The sequence below is a fragment of the Oncorhynchus nerka genome, linkage group LG12, assembly GCF_034236695.1.
Source record: "Oncorhynchus nerka isolate Pitt River linkage group LG12, Oner_Uvic_2.0, whole genome shotgun sequence".
Taxonomy (NCBI): domain Eukaryota; kingdom Metazoa; phylum Chordata; class Actinopteri; order Salmoniformes; family Salmonidae; genus Oncorhynchus; species Oncorhynchus nerka.
In genome coordinates, this window is record NC_088407.1 from 16,968,217 (window position 1) to 16,989,051 (window position 20,835).

A 20,835-nucleotide genomic window follows, 5' to 3' on the forward strand; every position below is an offset into this window, starting at 1 on the left:
AATTATGGTGGAAAATAAGTATTTGGTCACCTACAAACAAGCAAGATTTCTGGCTCTCACAGACCTGTAACGTCTTCTTTAAGAGGCTCCTCTGTCCTCCACTCGTTACCTGTATTAATGGCACCTGTTTGAACTTGTTATTAAATCAAATTTATTTATATAGCCCTTCGTACATCAGCTGATATCTCAAAGTGCTGTACAGAAACCCAGCCTAAAACCCCAAACAGAAAGCAATGCAGGTGTAGAAGCACGGTGGCTTGGAAAAACTCTAGAAAGGACAAAACTTAGGAAGAAACCTAGAGAGGAACCAGGCTATGTGGGGTGGCCAGTCCTCTTCTGGCTGTCCCCTGTGGAGATTGTAACAGAACATGGCCAAGATGTTCAAATGTTCATAAATGTTCATAAATAATAATCACAGGCAGAACAGTTGAAACTGGAGCAGCAGCACGGCCAGGTGGACTGGGGACAGCAAGGAGTCATCATGTCAGGTAGTCCTGAGGCATGGTCCTAGGGCTCAGGTCCTCCGAGAGAGAGAAAGAGAGAGAGAGAATTAGAGAGAGCATACTTAAATTCACACAGGACACCGGATAGGACAGGAGAAGTACTCCAGATATAACAAACTGACCCTAGCCCCCGACACAAACTACTGCAGCATAAATACTGGAGACCCCTCCTGGGTTATCAGTATAAAATACACCTGTCCACAACCTCAAACAGTCACACTCCAAACTCCACTATGGCCAAGACCAAAGAGCTGTCAAAGGACACCAGAAACAAAATTTTAGACCTGCACCAGGCTGGGAAGACTGAATCTGCAATAGGTAAGCAGCTTGGTTTGAAGAAATCAACTGTGGGAGCAATTATTAGGAAATGGAAGACATACAAGACCACTGATAATCTCCCTCGATCTGGGGCTCCACGCAAGATCTCACCCCGTGGGGTCAAAATGATCACAAGAACGGTGAGCAAAAATCACAGAACCACACGGGGGGACCTAGTGAATGACCTGCAGAGAGCTGGGACCAAAGTAACAAAGCCTACCATCAGTAACACACTACGCCGCCAGGGACACAAATCCTGTAGTGCCAGACGTGTCCCCCTGCTTAAGCCAGTACATGTCCAGGCCCATCTGAAGTTTGCTAGAGAGCATTTGGATGATCCAGAAGAAGATTGGGAGAATGGCATATGGTCAGATGAAACCAAAATATAACGTTTTGGTAAAAACTCAACTCGTCGTGTTTGGAGGACAAAGAATGCTGAGTTGCATCCAAAGAACACCATACCTACTGTGAAGCATGGGGGTGGAAACATCATGCTTTGGGGCTGTTTTTCTGCAATGGGACCAGGACGACTGATCCGTGTAAAGGAAAGAATGAACGAGGCCATGTATCGTGAGATTTTGAGTGAAAACCTCCTTCCATCAGCAAGGGCATTGAAGTAACTGTAATTTTTTATCATAGGTACACTTCAACTGTGAGAGACGGAATCTAAAACAAAAATCCAGAAAATCACATTGTATGATTTTTAAGTAATTAATTTGCATTTTATTGCATGACATAAGTATTTGATACATCAGAAAAGCTGAACTTAATATCTGGTACAGAAACTTTTGTTTGCAATTCCAGAGATCATACGTTTCCTGTAGTTCTTGACCAGGTTTGCACACACTGCAGCAGGGATTTTGGCCCACTAATCCATACAGACCTTCTCCAGATTCTTCAGGTTTCGGGGCTGTCGCTGGGCAATACGGACTTTCAGCTCCCTCCAAAGATGTTCTATTGGGTTCAGGTCTGGAGACTGGCTAGGCCACTCCAGGACCTTGAGATGCTTCTTGCGGAGCCACTCCTTAGTTGCCCTGGCTGTGTGTTTCGGGTTGCTGTCATGCTGGAAGACCCAGCCACGACCCATCTTCAATGCTCTTACTGAGGGAAGGAGGTTGTTGGCCAAGATCTCACGATACATGGCCCCATCCATCCTCCCCTCAATACGGTGCAGTCGTCCTGTCCCCTTTGCAGAAAAGCATCCCCAAAGAATGTTGTTTTCACCTCCATGCTTCACGGTTGGGATGGTGTTCTTGGGGTTGTACTCATCCTCCTTCTTCCTCCAAACACAGCGAGTGGAGTTTATAACAAAAAGCTCTATTTTTGTCTCATCAGACCACATGACCTTCTCCCATTCCTCCTCTGGATCATCCAGATGGTCATTGGCAAACTTCAGACGGGCCTGGACATGCGCTGGCTTGAGCAAGGGGACCTTGCGTGCGCTGCAGGATTTTAATCCATGACGGCGTAGTGTGTTACTAATGGTTTTCTTTGAGACTGTGGTCCCAGCTCTCTTCAGGTCATGGACCAGGTCCTGCAGTGTAGTTCTGGGCTGATCCCTCACCTTCCTCATGATCATTGATGCCCTACGAGGTGAGATCTTGCATGGAGCCCCAGACCGAGGGTGATTGACCGTCATCTTGAACTTCATCCATTTTCTAATAATTGCGCCAACAGTTGTTGCCTTCTCACCAAGCTGCTTGCCTATTGTCCTGTAGCCCATCCTAGCCTTGTGCAGGTCTACAATTTTATCCCTGATGTCCTTACACCCTCTCTGGTCTTGGCCAATGTGGAGAGGTTGGAGTCTGTTTGATTGAGTGTGTGGACAGGTGTCTTTTATACAGGTAACGAGTTCAAACAGGTGCAGTTAATACAGGTAATGAGTGGAGAACAGGAACGCTTCTTAAAGAAAAAGAGTCGGAATTCTTACTGGTTGGTAGGTGATCAAATACTTATGTCATGCAATAAAATGCAAAGGAATTACTTAAAAATCATACAATGTGATTTTCTGGATTTTTGTTTTAGATTCCGTCTCTCACAGTTGAAGTGTACCTATGATAAAAAATACAGACCTCTACATGCTTTGTAAGTTGGAAAACCTGCAAAGTCGGCAGTGTATCAAATACTTGTTCTCCCCACTGTATATATATATATATATATATATATATATATATATATATATATATATAAACAGTTGAAGTCGGGAAGTTTACATATACATATAAACTCAGTTTTTCACAATTCCTGACATTTAATCCTGTCTTGGTCAGTTAATTCCCTGTCCTGGTCAGTTAGGATCACAACTTTATTTTAAGATTGTGAAATGTCAGAATAATCGAAGAGAGAATGATTTATTTCAGCTTTTATTTCTTTCATCACATTCCCAGTGGGTCAGAAGTTTACATACGCTCAATTAGTATTTGGTAGCATTGCCATTCCTCCTGACAGAGCTGGTGTAACTGAGTCAGGTTTGTAGGCCTCATTGCCCGCACACGCTTTTTCAGTTCTGCCCACAAATTTTCTATAGGATTGAGGTCAGGGCTTTGTGATGGCCACTCCAATACCTTGACTTTGTTGTCCTTAAGCCATTTTGACACAACTTTGGAAGTATGCTTGGGGTCATTGTCCATTTGGAAGACCCATTTGCGACCAAGCTTTAACTTCCTGATTGTTGTCTTGAGATGCTGCTTCAATATATCCACATAATCTTCCTCTCTCATGATGCCATCTATTTTGTGAAGTGCACCAGTCCCCCCTGCAGCAAAGCACCCCCACAACATGATGCCACCACCCCCGTGCTTCACGGTTGGGATGGTGTTCTTCGGCTTGCAAGTCTCCCCCATTTTCCTCCCAAAATAACGGTTCTATTTTTGTTTCATCAGACCAGAGGACATTTCTCCAAAAAGTACAATATTTGTCCCCATGTGCAGTTGCAAACCGTAGTCTGGCTTTTTTATGGTGGTTTTGTAGCAGTGGCTTCTTCCTTGCTGAGTGGCCTTTCAGGTTATGTCGATATAGGACTCGTTTTACTGTGGATATAGATACTTTTGCACCTGTTTCCTCCAGCATCTTCACAAAGTCCTTTGCTGTTGTTCTGGGATTGATTTGCACTTTTCGCACCAAAGTACGTTCATCTCTAAGAGACAGAACGCGTCTCCTTCCTGAGAGGTATGACGGCTGCATGGTCCCATGGTGTTTATATTTGTGTACTATTGTTTGTACAGATGAACGTGGTACCTTCAGGCAATCACCATATTCTTATCGGCAGACTCTGTAGCCTCAGTAGCCTCAGTAGACTCAGTAGCCTCAGTAGCCTCGGTTTTTCGGATGACTGCCTTGCCTGGTTCACCAACTACTTTGCAGACAGAGTTCAGTGTGTCAAATCGGAGGGCATGCTGTCCGGTCCTCTGGCAGTCTCTATGGGGGTGCCACAGGGTTCAATCCTCGGGCCGACTCTTTTCTCTGTATATATCAATGATGTTGCTCTTGCTGCGGGCGATTCCCTGATCCACCTCTACGCAGACGACACCATTCTATATACATCCGGCCCGTCCTAGGACACTGTGTTATCTAACCTCCAAACAAGCTTCAATGCCATACAACACTCCTTCCGTGGCCTCCAACTGCTCTTAAACGCTAGTAAAACCAAATGCATGCTTTTCAACCGTTCGCTGCCTGCACCTGCACGCCTGACCAGCATCACCACCCTGGATGGTTCCGACCTTGAATATGTGGACATCTATAAGTACCTAGGTGTCTGGCTAGACTGTAAACTCTCCTTCCAGACTCATATCAAACATCTCCAATCGAAAATCAAATCTAGAGTCGGCTTTCTATTCCGCAACAAAGCCTCCTTCACTCACGCCGCCAAACTTACCCTAGTAAAACTGACTATCCTACCGATCCTCGACTTCGGCGACGTCATCTACAAAATTGCCTCCAACACTCTACTCAGCAAACTGGATGCAGTTTATCACAGTGCCATCTGTTTTGTCACTAAAGCACCTTATACCACCCACCACTGCGACCTGTATGCTCTAGTTGGCTGGCCCTCGCTACATATTCGTCGCCAGACCCACTGGCTCCAGGTCATCTACAAGTCCATGCTAGGTAAAGCTCCGCCTTATCTCAGTTCACTGGTCACGATGGCAACACCCATCCGTAGCACGCGCTCCAGCAGGTGTATCTCACTGATCATCCCTAAAGCCAACACCTCATTTGGCCGCCTTTCGTTCCAGTTCTCTGCTGCCTGTGACTGGAACGAATTGCAAAAATCGCTGAAGTTGGAGACTTTTATCTCCCTCACCAACTTCAAACATCTGCTATCTGAGTAGCTAACCGATCGCTGCAGCTGTACATAGTCTATCGGTAAATAGCCCACCCATTTTTACCTACCTCATCCCCATACTGTTTTTATTTATTTACTTTTCTGCTCTTTTGCACACCAATATCTCTACCTGTACATGACCATCTGATGATCATTTATCACTCCAGTTTTAATCTGCAAAATTGTAATTATTCGCCTACCTCCTCATGCCTTTTTTCCTTCTTTTTTTTTTAAATGGAAATTGCTCCCAAGGATGAACCAGACTTGCGGAGGTCTACATTTTTTTTCTGAGGTATTGCCTGATTTTGATATTCCCATGATGTCAAGACAATAGGCACTGAGTTTGAAAATAGGCCTTGTAATACATCCACATCCACATCCAATTGACTCAAATGATGTCAGTTAGCCTATCAGAAGCTTCTAAAGTTATTAAACAATTTTCTGGAATTTTCCAAGCTGTTTAAAGGCACAGTCAACTTTGTGTATGTAAACTTCTGACCCACTGGAATTGTGATTCAGTGAATTATAATTGAAATAATCTGTCTGTAAAAAATCGTTGGAAAGATTACTTGTGTCATACACAAAGTAGATGTCCTAACCGACTTGCCAAAACTAGAGTTTGTTAACAAGAAATTTGTGGAGTGGTTGAAAAACTAGTTTTAATGACTCCAACCTAAGTGTATGTAAACCTCCGACTTCAACTGTACATAAATATATATATATATTATAGAATGCCTTGCAAAAGTATTCATCCCCTTGGCATTTTTCCTATTTTCTTGCATTGCAATCTGTAATTTAAATTGATTTTTATTTGGATTTCATGTAATGGACATACACAAAATAGTCCAAATGGTGAAGTGAAATGAAAAAAATATCTATTTCTAAAGATGATTATTTTTTAAACTGAAAAGTGTTGCGTGCATATGTATTCACCCCATTTGCTATATATCTGTTATATCTGTTACATACTGTCACTGTCCCTTCCTCCCCGTTCCTCCTATTTTGCTGATCTAGACATTTGGTTTAGGCAAACTCTGACCAGGGCAAATCACACACACACACCTCACAACAACCAGGCAATGTATACAATTTACATCCGTGCTAAATACATTACGCAAATAGCTACTTATTTAATTAATCTATAGATACAGCTACATGCAAAATAGCACTAGCACACCTACATATGTATGTATCATTGACAACCTGTCAATATATATATCAATACATATATCTATGTGTGTCTGAATGTGTGTTTGTGTATATCTATGTGTGTGTATATCTATGTGAGTTTGTGTGTGTGTGTATATCTATGTCTGTGTGTGTGTGTGTATATCTATGTGAGTGTGTGTGTGTGTGTGTGTATATCTATGTGTGTGTGTATATATATATCTATGTGAGTGTGTGTATATCTATGTGATTGTGTGTGTTTGTGTGTATATCTATGTGTGTGTGTGTAGATATCCATGTGAGTGTGTGTGTGTGTTTGTGTGTATATCTATGTGAGTGTGTGTATATCTATGTGTGTATATCTATGTGTGTGTGTGTATATCTATGTGTGTGTGTGTGTGTGTGTGTGTGTGTATATATCTATGTGTGTGTGTATATATCTATGTGAGTGTATATCTATGCATGTGTGTGTATGTCTATATCTATGTGTGTGTGTTTGTGTATATCTGTGTGTGTGTATATCTATGTGAGTTTGTGTGTGTGTGTATATCTATGTGTGTCTGAATGTGTGTTTGTGTATATCTATGTGTGCGTGTGTGTGTATATCTATGTGAGTTTGTGTGTGTGTGTATATCTATGTCTGTGTGTGTGTATATCTATGTGTGTGTGTGTGTATATATCTATGTGAGTGTGTGTGTGTGTGTTTGTGTGTATATCTATGTGAGTGTGTGTATATCTATGTGTGTGTGTGTGTGTTTGTGTGTATATCTATGTGTGTGTGTGTATATCCATGTGAGTGTGTGTGTGTATATCTATGTGTGTGTGTGTGTGTGTGTATATCTATGTGTGTATATCCATGTGAGTGTGTGTGTTTGTGTGTATATCTATGTGAGTGTGTGTATATCTATGTGTGTGTGTGTGTGTTTGTGTGTATATCTATGTGTGTGTGTGTATATCCATGTGAGTGTGTGTGTGTATATATATGTGTGTGTGTGTGTGTGTGTATATCTATGTGTGTATATCCATGTGAGTGTGTGTGTTTGTGTGTATATCTATGTCTGTATATCTATGTGTGTGTGTGTTTGTGTGTATATCTATGTGTGTGTGTGTGTGTGTGTGTGTGTGTATGTTTTGTAATTCTATGAATCTTACCCAGTTGATTAACTCACCCACTCGCCCAAATCTTAAATGCCCAGATAAATCTACCCTGATTGATTTGACGGCCTCTCTTTTAAATTGCACATTCAACAACTTACAAATAAATTGAAGCTGAAATTGGGATTTTATTTTAGGAATAAGGCCTGTTTTTCTTTTGAAGCCAGAAGGAGGCTAGTATCAGCTACATTTATGCCTTTACTAGACTATGGGGATATTGTATATATGAATGCTTCCACTCAGTGTTTGAGATCAATTGACACTCTTTACCATGGCACTTTGTGATTTATTTTAAACTGCAAAACCTTACGCACCACTGCACTTTGTATACCAGGGTTGGCTGGCCTTCTCTAGTCACTGGTATACTTTTATTTACAAAGCCCTTTTGGGTTTACTACCTTTTAATTTGTGCATTTTTATTGTTCAGAAATGTGGTGGGTACTCTCTTCGTTCGCTGGAGTTTATATCCTGCTAACTGTTCCAAATGTCCCAACTGAATTTGGTAAAAGGGCTTTTATGTACTCTGCCGCCATCGTCTTGGAACACCTTACAAAATACTTTTAAACTGGAAGAACTTGTCCCGATTGGTGTTTTTAAATCACTGATGAAGGATTTTGAGGCTGATTCCCTGACCTGTCAATGTTTTTAATTTGCTGTTTTATACTCTTGTGAATTCAATGGTTTTTACTAGATTACTTGTAGTTTTTCATGTTGTCTGCCTGTAATCTTTTTGTAATGACTTGGTGCTGCCTATCTTGGCCAGGGCGCTCTTGAAAAATAGATTTGAATCTCAATGAGCCCTTCCTGGTTAAATAAAATAAAAATATTTATGTGTGTGTGTATATATCTGTGTGTGTATATATCTCACTCCTGTGATGACGTGTAAATGCATGTAAACCAGCACACAATCCCAACGCTCCCTGTGTGCATGTGTGTGTATATCAACAGTATGTGTGTGCATATCTATGGATGTGTGTGTATATCTATCTATGTGTGTGTGAATGTGTGTTTGTGTATATCTGTGTGTGTGTGTTTGCGTGTATATCTATGTGTGTGTGTATATCTATGTGAGTGAATGTGTGTACATCTATGTGAGTGTGTGTGTGTTTGTGTGTATATCTATGTGTGTGTGTATATATCTATGTGTGTGTGTGTATATCTATGTGTGTGTGTATATATCTATGTGTGTGTGTATATCTATGTGAGTGAATGTGTGTACATCTATGTGAGTGTGTGTGTGTATATCTATGTGTGTGTGTGTATATATCTATGTGTGTGTGTGTATATCTATGTGTGTGTGTATATATCTATGTGTGTGTGTATATCTATGTGTGTGTGTGTATATCTGTGTGTGTGTGTTTGTGTGTGTGTATATCTGTGTGTGTGTATCAGTGTGTGTGTGTGTGTAACCCTATGTATGTGTGTGTATATCTATGTGTGTGGATATCTGGGTATGTATCTGTGTGTGTGTGTGTGTGTGTACGTACATCTCTGTGTGTGTATCTGTGTGTGTGTGTGTTACTCCCTCACAGAACTGTATAATGCCAACAGTCCCAAACAGGAACCTTGCTCAGGGACCTTGTCGGTCGGCTGATCGGTAGACGTTGTTGTCATTACAACCACCATGTATGCAGGCTGATATAATACTCCTTTCAATAGCCCCAAGTCATTGAGTTGAGCTGTGCTCACGCTACTTTGTTCTCCTGTGTGGTTTTAGTAATGTCCCTTTCTGTGACTGACTCCTTTGACGATCATCATACATGAAAACATGCAGGAGACAGAAGTGAAGACAATGAAATGTTTACCGACAACATTCATCTAAACGTGTCCAAACAACAAGAATAAAAACTAACCGGTAACACTTTGTTTGAACTACGTCATAACACTCATTATTATTATTATCTTATTTAACCAGGCAAGTCAGTTAAGAACAAATAATTATTTACAATGATGGCCTAGGAACAGTGGGTTAACTGCCTTGTTCAGGGGCAAAATGACAGATTTTTACCTTGTCAGCTCGGGGATTCGATCTTGCACCCTTTCAGTTACTGGCCCAACGCTCTAACCACTAGTCTACCTGCCGCCCCTACAGACTAACCACTAGTCTACCTGCCGCCCCTACACTCTAACCACTAGTCTACCTGCCGCCCCTACAGACTAACCACTAGTCTACCTGCCGCCCCTACAGACTAACCACTAGTCTACCTGCCGCCCCTACAGACTAACCACTAGTCTACCTGCCGCCCCTACAGACTAACCACTAGTCTACCTGCCGCCCCTACAGACTAACCACTAGTCTACCTGCCTCCCCCTACTCTCTAACCACTAGTCTACCTGCCGCCCCTACACTCTAACCACTAGTCTACCTGCCGCCCCTACAGACTAACCACTAGGCTACCTGCCGCTCATACAGACTAACCACTAGGCTACCTGTCTCCCCTACACTCTAACCACTAGACTACCTGCCGCCCCTACACTCTAATCACTAGGCTACCTGCCGCCCCTACACTCTAACCACTAGTCTACCTGCCGTCCCTACACTCTAACCACTAGTCTACCTGCCGCCCCTACACTCTAACCACTAGTCTACCTGCCGCCCCTACACTCTAACCACTAGTCTACCTGCCGCCCCTACACTCTAACCACTAGGCCGCCCCTACACTCTAACCACTAGTCTACCTGCCGCCCCTACACTCTAACCACTAGGCCGCCCCTACACTCTAACCACTAGTCTACCTGCCACCCCTACACTCTAACCACTAGGCCGCCCCTACACTCTAACCACTAGTCTACCTGCCGTCCCTACACTCTAACCACTAGGCCGCCCCTACACTCTAACCACTAGTCTACCTGCCGTCCCTACACTCTAACCACTAGGCCGCCCCTACACTCTAACCACAAGTCTACCTGCCGCCCCTGCACTCTAAGCACTAGTCTACCTGCCGCCCCGGTAGCCTAGTGGTTAGATGAATATTATGCTATCAGAATCAGCTTTATTTGGTGTAAAATGACGCATAGTTCAAATAATGTGCTAGCAAACAACCATTACATTTCAACACTTGGATGACAATGACATTAGAGCTAGATCGATCCATGGGATGCAATGGTCATTTATTAATCCCTTATAATATTCCAGTTATTTCCCCCTAAAACACTAAAACATTAACAGTCCAGACATACACATTTGATTTCCCACAAACAAAAAAAACACAGAGGGAAAACAAAACTGGTCGACGTGATGTCATAATGAATGTAAAACTGGGTGTAATGATGTCATTTCAACCAGTTTTGCTCACTGGGTATAAAAAGAAAAAGAAAACGCTGTGCAATTCAATTCAACAGTCTTTAGGAGTGATGCAGTCTCTTTCACAGTGATTTGACTCATCCTTTCGTTTGAAGAAGCGGCGACTAATCCGTCATCGATTAATTGTGACATCACCGACACCAGGATTCCGTTTTATGTGATGACACTCACCATAGAATTAGAATGATTAGAAGGATTCTATAGTGATGGGCCTTCTCATAGAGATTGAACCCTGGAGAGGAATTTCTAGTACGAAATCTGTGGCACAAACTGTCCCCCATCTTGCCTGGGACTGGGTCAGAGTGATGTCATATCCTGTACCTCCAGCAGCATGGCGTCCTGTTCCGTCCTCAGCTGGTCTCGATCCTGGAGGTGAACCACCAGCTCAGTGCTCAGGTCTGATGACACACACACACACACACACACACACACACACACACACACACACACACACACACACAAAATGTAAGGTCAAAGGCAGTGTTTAACAGATAATTTGACAAAGGGGAAATTAAGGTAAAATAACGAGGTTAGTATAACTTCTTAATGAAAAAGGTGAAATATACTGCATCTATTAAATATAATGTAGCCTATATCTAATATCAAAGTATATCCAGTGTATTAGCCGAGTGACCCTCACCTTGTATTGCCTTATTGAGAGAGTTTCTGTGAGTGTTGAGTTCTTTGAGACTGGAGGCCTGCAGGTCACTATGGTCTCGCTTTCTATTCTTCAACAGTGGATCACCACACACTAGGCTCTGAGACACATGGGACAGAGTGAAGGGCAGAATAACTGGTTAGACCCTGAGACACAGGGGACAGAGTGAAGGGCAGAATAACTGGTTAGACCCTGAGACACATGGGACAGAGTGAAGGGCAGAATAACTGGTTAGACCCTGAGACACATAGGACAGAGTGAAGGGCAGAATAACTGGTTAGACCCTGAGACACAGGGGACAGAGTGAAGGGCAGAATAACTGGTTAGACCCTGAGACACAGGGGACAGAGTGAAGAGCAGAATAACTGGTTAGACCCTGAGACACAGGGGACATGGTGAAGAGCAGAATAACTGGTTAGACCCTGAGACACAGGGGACAGAGTGAAGGGCAGAATAACTGGTTAGACCCTGAGACACAGGGGACAGAGTGAAGAGCAGAATAACTGGTTAGACCCTGAGACACAGTGAAGGGTAGAATAACTGGTTAGACCCTGAGACACAGGGGACAGAGTGAAGGGCAGAATAACTGGTTAGACCCTGAGACACAGGGGACAGAGTGAAGGGCAGAATAACTGGTTAGACCCTGAGACACAGGGGACATGGTGAAGAGCAGAATAACTGGTTAGACCCTGAGACACAGGGGACAGAGTGAAGGGCAGAATAACTGGTTAGACCCTGAGACACAGGGGACAGAGTGAAGGGCAGAATAACTGGTTAGACCCTGAGACACAGGGGACAGAGTGAAGGGCAGAATAACTGGTTAGACCCTGAGACACAGGGGACAGAGTGAAGGGCAGAATAACTGGTTAGACCCTGAGACACAGGGGACAGAGTGAAGGGCAGAATAACTGGTTAGGCCCTGAGACACAGGGGACAGAGTGAAGGGCAGAATAACTGGTTAGACCCTGAGACACATGGGACAGAGTAAAGAGCAGAATAACTGGTTAGACCCTGAGACACATGGGACAGAGTGAAGGGCAGAATAACTGGTTAGACCCTGAGACACATGGGACAGAGTGAAGGGCAGAATAACTGGTTAGACCCTGAGACACATGGGACAGAGTGAAGGGCAGAATAACTGGTTAGACCCTGAGACACATGGGACAGAGTGAAGGGCAGAATAACTGGTTAGACCCTGAGACACATGGGACAGAGTGAAGGGCAGAATAACTGGTTAGGCCCTGAGACACAGGGGACAGAGTGAAGGGCAGAATAACTGGTTAGACCCTGAGACACAGGGGACAGAGTGAAGGGCAGAATAACTGGTTAGACCCTGAGACACAGGGGACAGAGTGAAGGGCAGAATAACTGGTTAGACCCTGAGACACAGTGAAGGGCAGAATAACTGGTTAGACCCTGAGACACAGGGGACAGAGTGAAGAGCAGAATAACTGGTTAGACCCTGAGACACAGGGGACAGAGTGAAGGGCAGAATAACTGGTTAGACCCTGAGACACAGGGGACAGAGTGAAGGGCAGAATAACTGGTTAGACCCTGAGACACAGGGGACAGAGTGAAGGGCAGAATAACTGGTTAGACCCTGAGACACATGGGACAGAGTGAAGGGCAGAATAACTGGTTAGACCCTGAGACACATGGGACAGAGTGAAGGGCAGAATAACTGGTTAGACCCTGAGACACATGGGACAGAGTGAAGGGCAGAATAACTGGTTAGACCCTGAGACACAGGGGACAGAGTGAAGAGCAGAATAACTGGTTAGACCCTGAGACACAGGGGACATGGTGAAGAGCAGAATAACTGGTTAGACCCTGAGACACAGGGGACAGAGTGAAGGGCAGAATAACTGGTTAGACCCTGAGACACAGGGGACAGAGTGAAGAGCAGAATAACTGGTTAGACCCTGAGACACAGTGAAGGGTAGAATAACTGGTTAGACCCTGAGACACAGGGGACAGAGTGAAGGGCAGAATAACTGGTTAGACCCTGAGACACAGGGGACAGAGTGAAGGGCAGAATAACTGGTTAGACCCTGAGACACAGGGGACAGAGTGAAGGGCAGAATAACTGGTTAGACCCTGAGACACAGGGGACATGGTGAAGAGCAGAATAACTGGTTAGACCCTGAGACACAGGGGACAGAGTGAAGGGCAGAATAACTGGTTAGACCCTGAGACACAGGGGACAGAGTGAAGGGCAGAATAACTGGTTAGACCCTGAGACACAGGGGACAGAGTGAAGGGCAGAATAACTGGTTAGACCCTGAGACACAGGGGACAGAGTGAAGGGCAGAATAACTGGTTAGACCCTGAGACACAGGGGACAGAGTGAAGGGCAGAATAACTGGTTAGACCCTGAGACACAGGGGACAGAGTGAAGGGCAGAATAACTGGTTAGGCCCTGAGACACAGGGGACAGAGTGAAGGGCAGAATAACTGGTTAGACCCTGAGACACATGGGACAGAGTAAAGAGCAGAATAACTGGTTAGACCCTGAGACACATGGGACAGAGTGAAGGGCAGAATAACTGGTTAGACCCTGAGACACATGGGACAGAGTGAAGGGCAGAATAACTGGTTAGACCCTGAGACACATGGGACAGAGTGAAGGGCAGAATAACTGGTTAGACCCTGAGACACATGGGACAGAGTGAAGGGCAGAATAACTGGTTAGACCCTGAGACACATGGGACAGAGTGAAGGGCAGAATAACTGGTTAGACCCTGAGACACATGGGACAGAGTGAAGGGCAGAATAACTGGTTAGACCCTGAGACACAGGGGACATGGTGAAGGGCAGAATATAAGATAACTAAGGATAAAACCGAAGAACCAAACACTGTGGGCCTCGAGGACAGTACGATGATCAGCCCTTAGTCCCTCCTTCCTAACCACTCCAGTATAGGTCAAGGGTTGTATCAGAAGGCAAGGGAAAGCATATTGCTTAAACCTATACTCTCTCTTACCTTCCGTTTCTGTTCTGTTCTCAGCTTGTTTTTGAGTGCACTCAGCGCAGCCTTGAAGCCTGATGATTTGCTTTTGGTTGCAGCTGGGGACTGGGGCTGCTGGGACACCTGCACGCCGGAACCATTCTTTACCACCATTTTGGAATTCTGTAGTGGCCAAAACAAAATGGTGACAGGGCTTTAAGATCGAGATTTGGAATTAAAATAAAACTTTATTTTCTTTCTGATTGATATTAGTTGTAGCACTCTACCTATGACTGACCTTACCCTTTGAGGGTGTACTTACCTTTGTGCAAATCGTTACCACAGAATCCTCCTCCTCTTCTTCGCTCCCGCTGTCATTGATGAAGCACAGCTGGAGGTTCATCTGATTTGAAAGACTGAGGAGGACGAACCATTTTTTTTTGTTGGTGTTAGAATCATGAACAAATCCCACTTGTGTGATGAAACGGCGGGAGAAGCGTAAAGGTCAAAGGTGAGACACAAACTCACAACCTTGTGGGCAAGAATCAGTCTATACTGTAGTTTTATTTTAGTAAATCGGTCTAGATGTAGTTTTATTTTAGTAAATCGGTCTAGAAGTAGTTTTATTTCAGTAAATCTGTCTAGATGTAGTTTTATTTTAGTAAATCGGTCTAGATGTAGTTTTAGTTGATTCATCGGTCTATATGTAGTTTTATTTTAGTAAATCTGTCTAGATGTAGTTTTATTTCAGTAAATCTGTCTAGATGTAGTTTTATTTCAGTAAATCGATCTAGATGTAGTTTTATTTTAGTAAATCGGTCTAGATGTAGTTTTATTTCAGTAAATCGGTCTAGATGTAGTTTTAGTTGATTCATCGGTCTAGATGTAGTTTTATTTCAGTAAATCGGTCTAGATGTAGTTTTAGTTGATTCATCGGTCTAGATGTAGTTTTAGTTGATTCATCGGTCTAGATGTAGTTTTAGTTGATTCATCGGTCCAGATGTAGTTTTATTTTAGTAAATCTGTCTAGATGTAGTTTTATTTCAGTAAATCGATCTAGATGTAGTTTTACTTTAGTAAATCGGTCTAGATGTAGTTTTATTTCAGTAAATCGGTCTAGATGTAGTTTTATTTCAGTAAATCGGTCTAGATGTAGTTTTATTTTAGTAAATCGGTCTAGATGTAGTTTTAGTTGATTCATCGGTCTATATGTAGTTTTATTTTAGTAAATCGGTCTAGATGTAGTTTTATTTCAGTAAATCGGTCTAGATGTAGTTTTATTTCAGTAAATCGGTCTAGATGTAGTTTTATTTCAGTAAATCGGTCTAGATGTAGTTTTATTTCAGTAAATCGGTCTAGATGTAGTTTTATTTTAGTAAATCAGTCTAGATGTAGTTTTAGTTGATTCATCGGTCTATATGTAGTTTTATTTTAGTAAATCTGTCTAGATGTAGTTTTATTTTAGTAATCGATCTAGATGTAGTTTGTCACGTTCTGACCTTTATTTCCTGTGTTTTGTATTTAGTTAGTATGGTCAGGGCGTGAGTTGGGTGGGCAGTCTATGTTTGTTTTTCTATGATTTGGGTATTTCTATGTTTCGGCCTAGTATGGTTCTCAATCAGAGGCAGGTGTCATTAGTTGTCTCTGATTGAGAATCATACTTAGGTAGCCTGGGTTTCACTGTGTGTTTGTGGGTGATTGTTCCTGTCTCTGTGTTTGCACCAGATAGGACTGTTTTAGGTTTTCTCATGTTTGTTGCTTTTGTTAGTTATCTCATGTGTAGTTTCTTTATAAATTAAAGAACATGAATAACCACCACGCTGCTTTTTGGTCCGCCTCTCTTTCACCAGAAAACCCTTACATAGTTTTAGTTGCTTCATCGGTCCAGATGTAGTTTTATTTTAGTTAATCTGTCTAGATGTAGTTTTAGTTGATTCATCGGTCTAGATGTAGTTTTAGTTGATTCATCGGTCTAGATGTAGTTTTAGTTGATTCATCGGTCCAGATGTAGTTTTATTTTAGTAAATCTGTCTAGATGTAGTTTTAGTTGATTCATCGGTCTAGATGTCGTTTTAGTTTATTCGTCGGTCTAGATGTCGTTTTAGTTTATTCATCGGTAAAGATGTCGTTTTAGTTTATTCATCGGTAAAGATGTAGTTTTAGTTTATTCATCGGTCTAATGTCGTTTTAGTTTATTCATCGGTAAAGATGTCGTTTTAGTTTATTCATCGGTCTAGATGTCGTTTTAGTTTATTCGTCGGTCTAGATGTCGTTTTAGTTTATTCATCGGTAAAGATGTCGATTTAGTTTATTCATCGGTCTAGATGTCGTTTTAGTTTATTCATTGGTAAAGATGTCGATTTAGTTTATTAATCGGTCTAGATGTCGGTTTAGTTTATTCATTCAACAAAGAAAAAACAAAGACATCATGTTTATCAATGCCAGGGTTGCTGCATTACTATCTGGCTGGGGACTGTACTTTTACTATACTGTTTAACAACACGATCATAACATGTTTCGTAGACAGCATCATGCTTCGTACCGAGCGGTCAGTGCTGTCACGCGGCTATTGCAGTCCTCCGCCTCTCCTCCGTCCTCCCAGCTCTCTTTACTCTTCCCTTGATCTCTCTCTCCTGGCCGGCTCATGGACAGCATCTTCCCTCGTTCCAGGACACTGGAAAACTAGAAATGAATTAGATTTAGGAAGCGCAAGATATGGAGGGTATCCCTTGTATGTAAAACCTTTAGTTACTAACTATAACTTTAGTTACTAACTATTGTGTATGTGGTATCTTTCAACCAGAGATGTTAACTCACGTAAACACTGTTTCAGCACCTGAGTGTTGAGTCACCTATATTCTACTTCAGAAACATACTTTAAAAGTAAAGGGAGCGGTACTTTATTCACTGTGACCAGCATTTACCCATGTTATCTTATGTTCAACTACATCACTGCTTTCAATGCAAAACTAGCCACTGAACAGAGCACTTGACTTATTGAAATTCCATTCATGGAAACGTTTGTTTGTAACACAGCTTCACTGACACACATAGCACACTTCCCTCCAACAAACAGATCACAGGCCTAAACTGCATCACCTGTCCCCATCCATAAGTAACTGACAGTATTCAAACCCTGACCCTTGCCTTCTCCCACCTCATCCCCCTCTGCTCTCTATGTCCCCATCTCCTCTCCCTGTCCAAAAACACCTGCCCATCCATAAATAACAGACAGCATTCAACTGTAACCTCTAACACACATACACACACCTTTGTCTTCTCTCTCTTTTCCTCTTCCTGTTTCTCTAGCTTGGCGATGCGCAGGCTCAGCGCCTCCCAGTGCATTATGGGTAGGTCCAGGTCATCCTCTCCGTACGAGCACTCCTGCCACACCAACGCTGCTCCCTCTGCATCTTCATCATCCTCATCCTCTTCATCACCTTCCTCTTCAGCCTCGCTCTCTTTCTCCTCTTCCTCCATCTCGTCGCTCTCTTTCTCCTCTCCCCGCTCCCCCTCTCTCTCCTTTACTCCCTCCATCTCTTGTGTCAGTAGGAGAGAGTTCCAGGGTGGGTAGATTTCACACTGCTCTGGGGAGGACGGGACAGTTCTGTTGGTATAACAGAAAGACTAAATAGTTGTTTATTAATACTTTATAAACAGGCTATAAATAAATATGAACCTACTGTTAAAACAACTATATTACACTGCTTGGTGTTAGGCCTGCTACTTCAAAATTATGAGATGCAAGGAGACAATTTGACTTTGAAGAAGCTATAAACATTATTCAAAGGAACATTTTAGGATGACTTGAAGTTAGTGACAACAGAGGAGACAAGATACGTTTGTTTTAAAAAATATACATTTTTTTTTACCTTTAACTAGGCAAGTCAGTTAAGAACAAACTCTTATTTACAATGACGGCCTACCCCGGCCAAACCATAACCCGGACAATGCTGGGCCAATTGTGCGCCGCCCTATGGGAATCCCAATCATGGCTGGTTGTGATACAGCCTGGAATCGAACCAGGGTATGTAGTGACGTCTTGAGCACTGAGATGCAGTGCCTTAGACTGCTGCACCACTCGGGAGCCCATGGAAAATTGACATGGAACATACTGAATCCTTGGAAAACTAATATCAAGAGTTCCAATGTACTAATGATACTATGCTAACAGTGTATATTATGTGGCAACAGCAGTAGTGTAAAGTACTTAAGTAAAAATACTTTAAAGTACTAAACACTAGCCTCAACGTCAACAGTGAAGAGGCGACTCCGGGATGCTGGCCTTCTAGGCAGAGTTGCAAAGAAAAAGTCATATCTCAGACTGGCCAATAAAAAGAAAAGATTAAGATGGGCAAAAGAACACAGACACTGGACAGAGAAACTCTGCCTAGAAGGCCAACATCCCGGAGTCGCCTCTTCACTGTTGATGTTGAGACTGGTGTTTTACGGGTACTATTTAATGAAACTACCAGCTGAGGACTTGTGAGGCATCTATTTCTCAAACTAGACACTCTAATGTACTTGTCCTCTTGCTCATTTGTGCCCCGGGGCCTCCCACTCCTTTTCATTCTGGTTAGGGACAGTTTGCACTGTTCTGTGAAGGGAGTAGTACACAGCGTTGTATGAGATCTTCAGTTTCTTGGCAATTTCTTGCATGGAATAGCCTTCATTTCTCAGAACAGAGAGTTTCAGAAGAAAATACTTTGTTTCTGGCCATTTTGAGCCTGTAATCAAACCCACAAATTCTGATGCTCCAAATACTCAACTAGTCTAAAGAAGTCCAGTTTTATTGCTTCTTTAATCAGAACAACAGTTTTCAGCTGTGCTAACATAATTAATTGCAAAAGGGTTTTCTAATGATCAATTAGCCTTTTAAAATGATAAACTTGGATTAGCTGACACAATGTGTCATTAGAACACAGGAGTGATGGTTGCTGATAATGGGCCTCTGTACGCCTATATAGATAACTTTAAAAATCATCAGTTTCCAGCTACAATAGTCATTTACAACATTAACAATGTCTACACTGTATTTCTGATTAATTTGATGTTATTTTAACGGACCAAAAATGTGCTCTTCTTTCAAAAACAAGGACATTTCTAAGTGACCCCAAACGTTTGTGTGTATATATATACAGTGCATTTGGAAATTATTCAGACCCCTTGACTTTTTCCACATTTTGTTATGTTAGTCTTATTCTGAATTGTATTAAATTGTTCCCCCACTCATCAATCTACACAAAATACCCCATAATGATGAAGCAAAACAGGTTTTGATTAAATTTTAGCAAAATTTTTTTTTTTTTTTTTTTACATAAGTATTCAGACCCTTTTCTCAGTACTTTGTTGTAGCATATTGGCAGCGATTACAGCCTCGGGTCTTGTGTATGATGCTACAAGCCCACCCATGGCTATACCCCTGCCCAGTCATGTGGAATCCGTAGATTAGGGCCTAATGATGTCATTTCAATTGACTGATTTCCTTATATGAGTGTAAAATCGTCAATTGTTGCATGTTGCGTTAATTTTTTTCAGCGTAAACATTTATATGTATACTACGGACTCTGACATTGCTCGTCCTAATATTCCATTATTTTACTTTTAGATGTGTGTGTATTGTTAGGTATCACTGCACTGTTGGAGCTAGGAACACAAGCACTTCGCTACACCCTGCAATAACATCTGCTAAATATGTGTATGCGACCAATAACATTTGATCTGAAGTGTGTACAGTGCAAGACTGCATAATCACATGAATAAAGTTATATCAAGGAAAAGTGTTTTCAAGACTGAAACACCAGAAAGGCGACAGTAAGTGAGTGTGTAGGTCTAGGGGAAGCCTAGAGAAAACGAGAAGTGACACATGACACGTATCGATAGAAGTAGGACATAAGTATATTGTTTAGTTAGCCAGTGATCGATTGTGTAACCCAATAGCTATCAGAATCACTTACCAAATTCCCCCGGGAGTAGAAACTTCTTGACCTGTCAAACCGTGGGAGACGATGATTGTGCCCACATAGAAAGTTATCTCTTCCTTGAGCAAAAAAAATCTTCCTAGCTCCCTTTATTCTCCTTCCTTCTCTCCCTCCTTACTTTCCACCCTTATTTTCATTCCCCGGTTCTTTCATTCTGAATTTCTTGCTCACTTTAACCGGAGTAGGGCGTTGAACTGCAAGACTATCCAACGTGTGTTCTGCGGTTATGATTGAAATGATCGTTTGTTACAAGTTACATTAGTAGCCTATAACGGTTTTTAGTAGCCAAGAAAATCCACTAATTTGTGCGCCAAAACAATAAAAGCAAAAGTGTAAACCTTCAGGAATTTCACGGCTTTTCGGTAAGGACACACAGGGAGCAAGAGAGAAGAAGGGTGGAGAGAAATGACGGGCTGAAGAAGTAACGAAAAATTGCTAGGTATCCAATTTCACCGTTTTTACTGGACTACTGACA

At 42.4% G+C, this 20,835-nt stretch overlaps 1 protein-coding gene across 1 annotated transcript; it reads right to left on the reverse strand.

Annotated features, from left to right (window-relative positions):
- On the reverse strand, window positions 1-20,800 carry LOC115122958 (cilia- and flagella-associated protein 251-like). The gene is made up of 8 exons (XM_029652239.2): window positions 20,337-20,800; window positions 17,650-17,986; window positions 16,922-17,061; window positions 14,702-14,795; window positions 14,416-14,562; window positions 11,415-11,532; window positions 11,096-11,172; window positions 1-521 (listed from the first exon to the last, which is right to left on the reverse strand). The coding sequence occupies exons 2-8, from the start codon at window positions 17,914-17,916 to the stop codon at window positions 480-482; spliced, it is 885 nt and encodes a 294-aa protein (XP_029508099.2). The 5' UTR covers window positions 17,917-17,986; window positions 20,337-20,800; the 3' UTR covers window positions 1-479.
- Window positions 20,801-20,835: the final 35 nt, after the last annotated feature.

Bases quoted from the DNA above. Each gene is read 5' to 3' on its own strand.
- LOC115122958 (XM_029652239.2), bottom strand. From the start codon at position 17,916: ATGGAGGGAGTAAAGGAGAGAGAGGGGGAGCGGGGAGAGGAGAAAGAG. The intron at 17,062-17,649 runs GTGTGTGTATGT...ATTCATTTCTAG, and splicing joins AAAAGAGAGAGAAGACAAAG to TTTTCCAGTGTCCTGGAACG. The intron at 14,563-14,701 runs GTAAGTACACCC...TGGCCACTACAG, and splicing joins TGGTAACGATTTGCACAAAG to AATTCCAAAATGGTGGTAAA.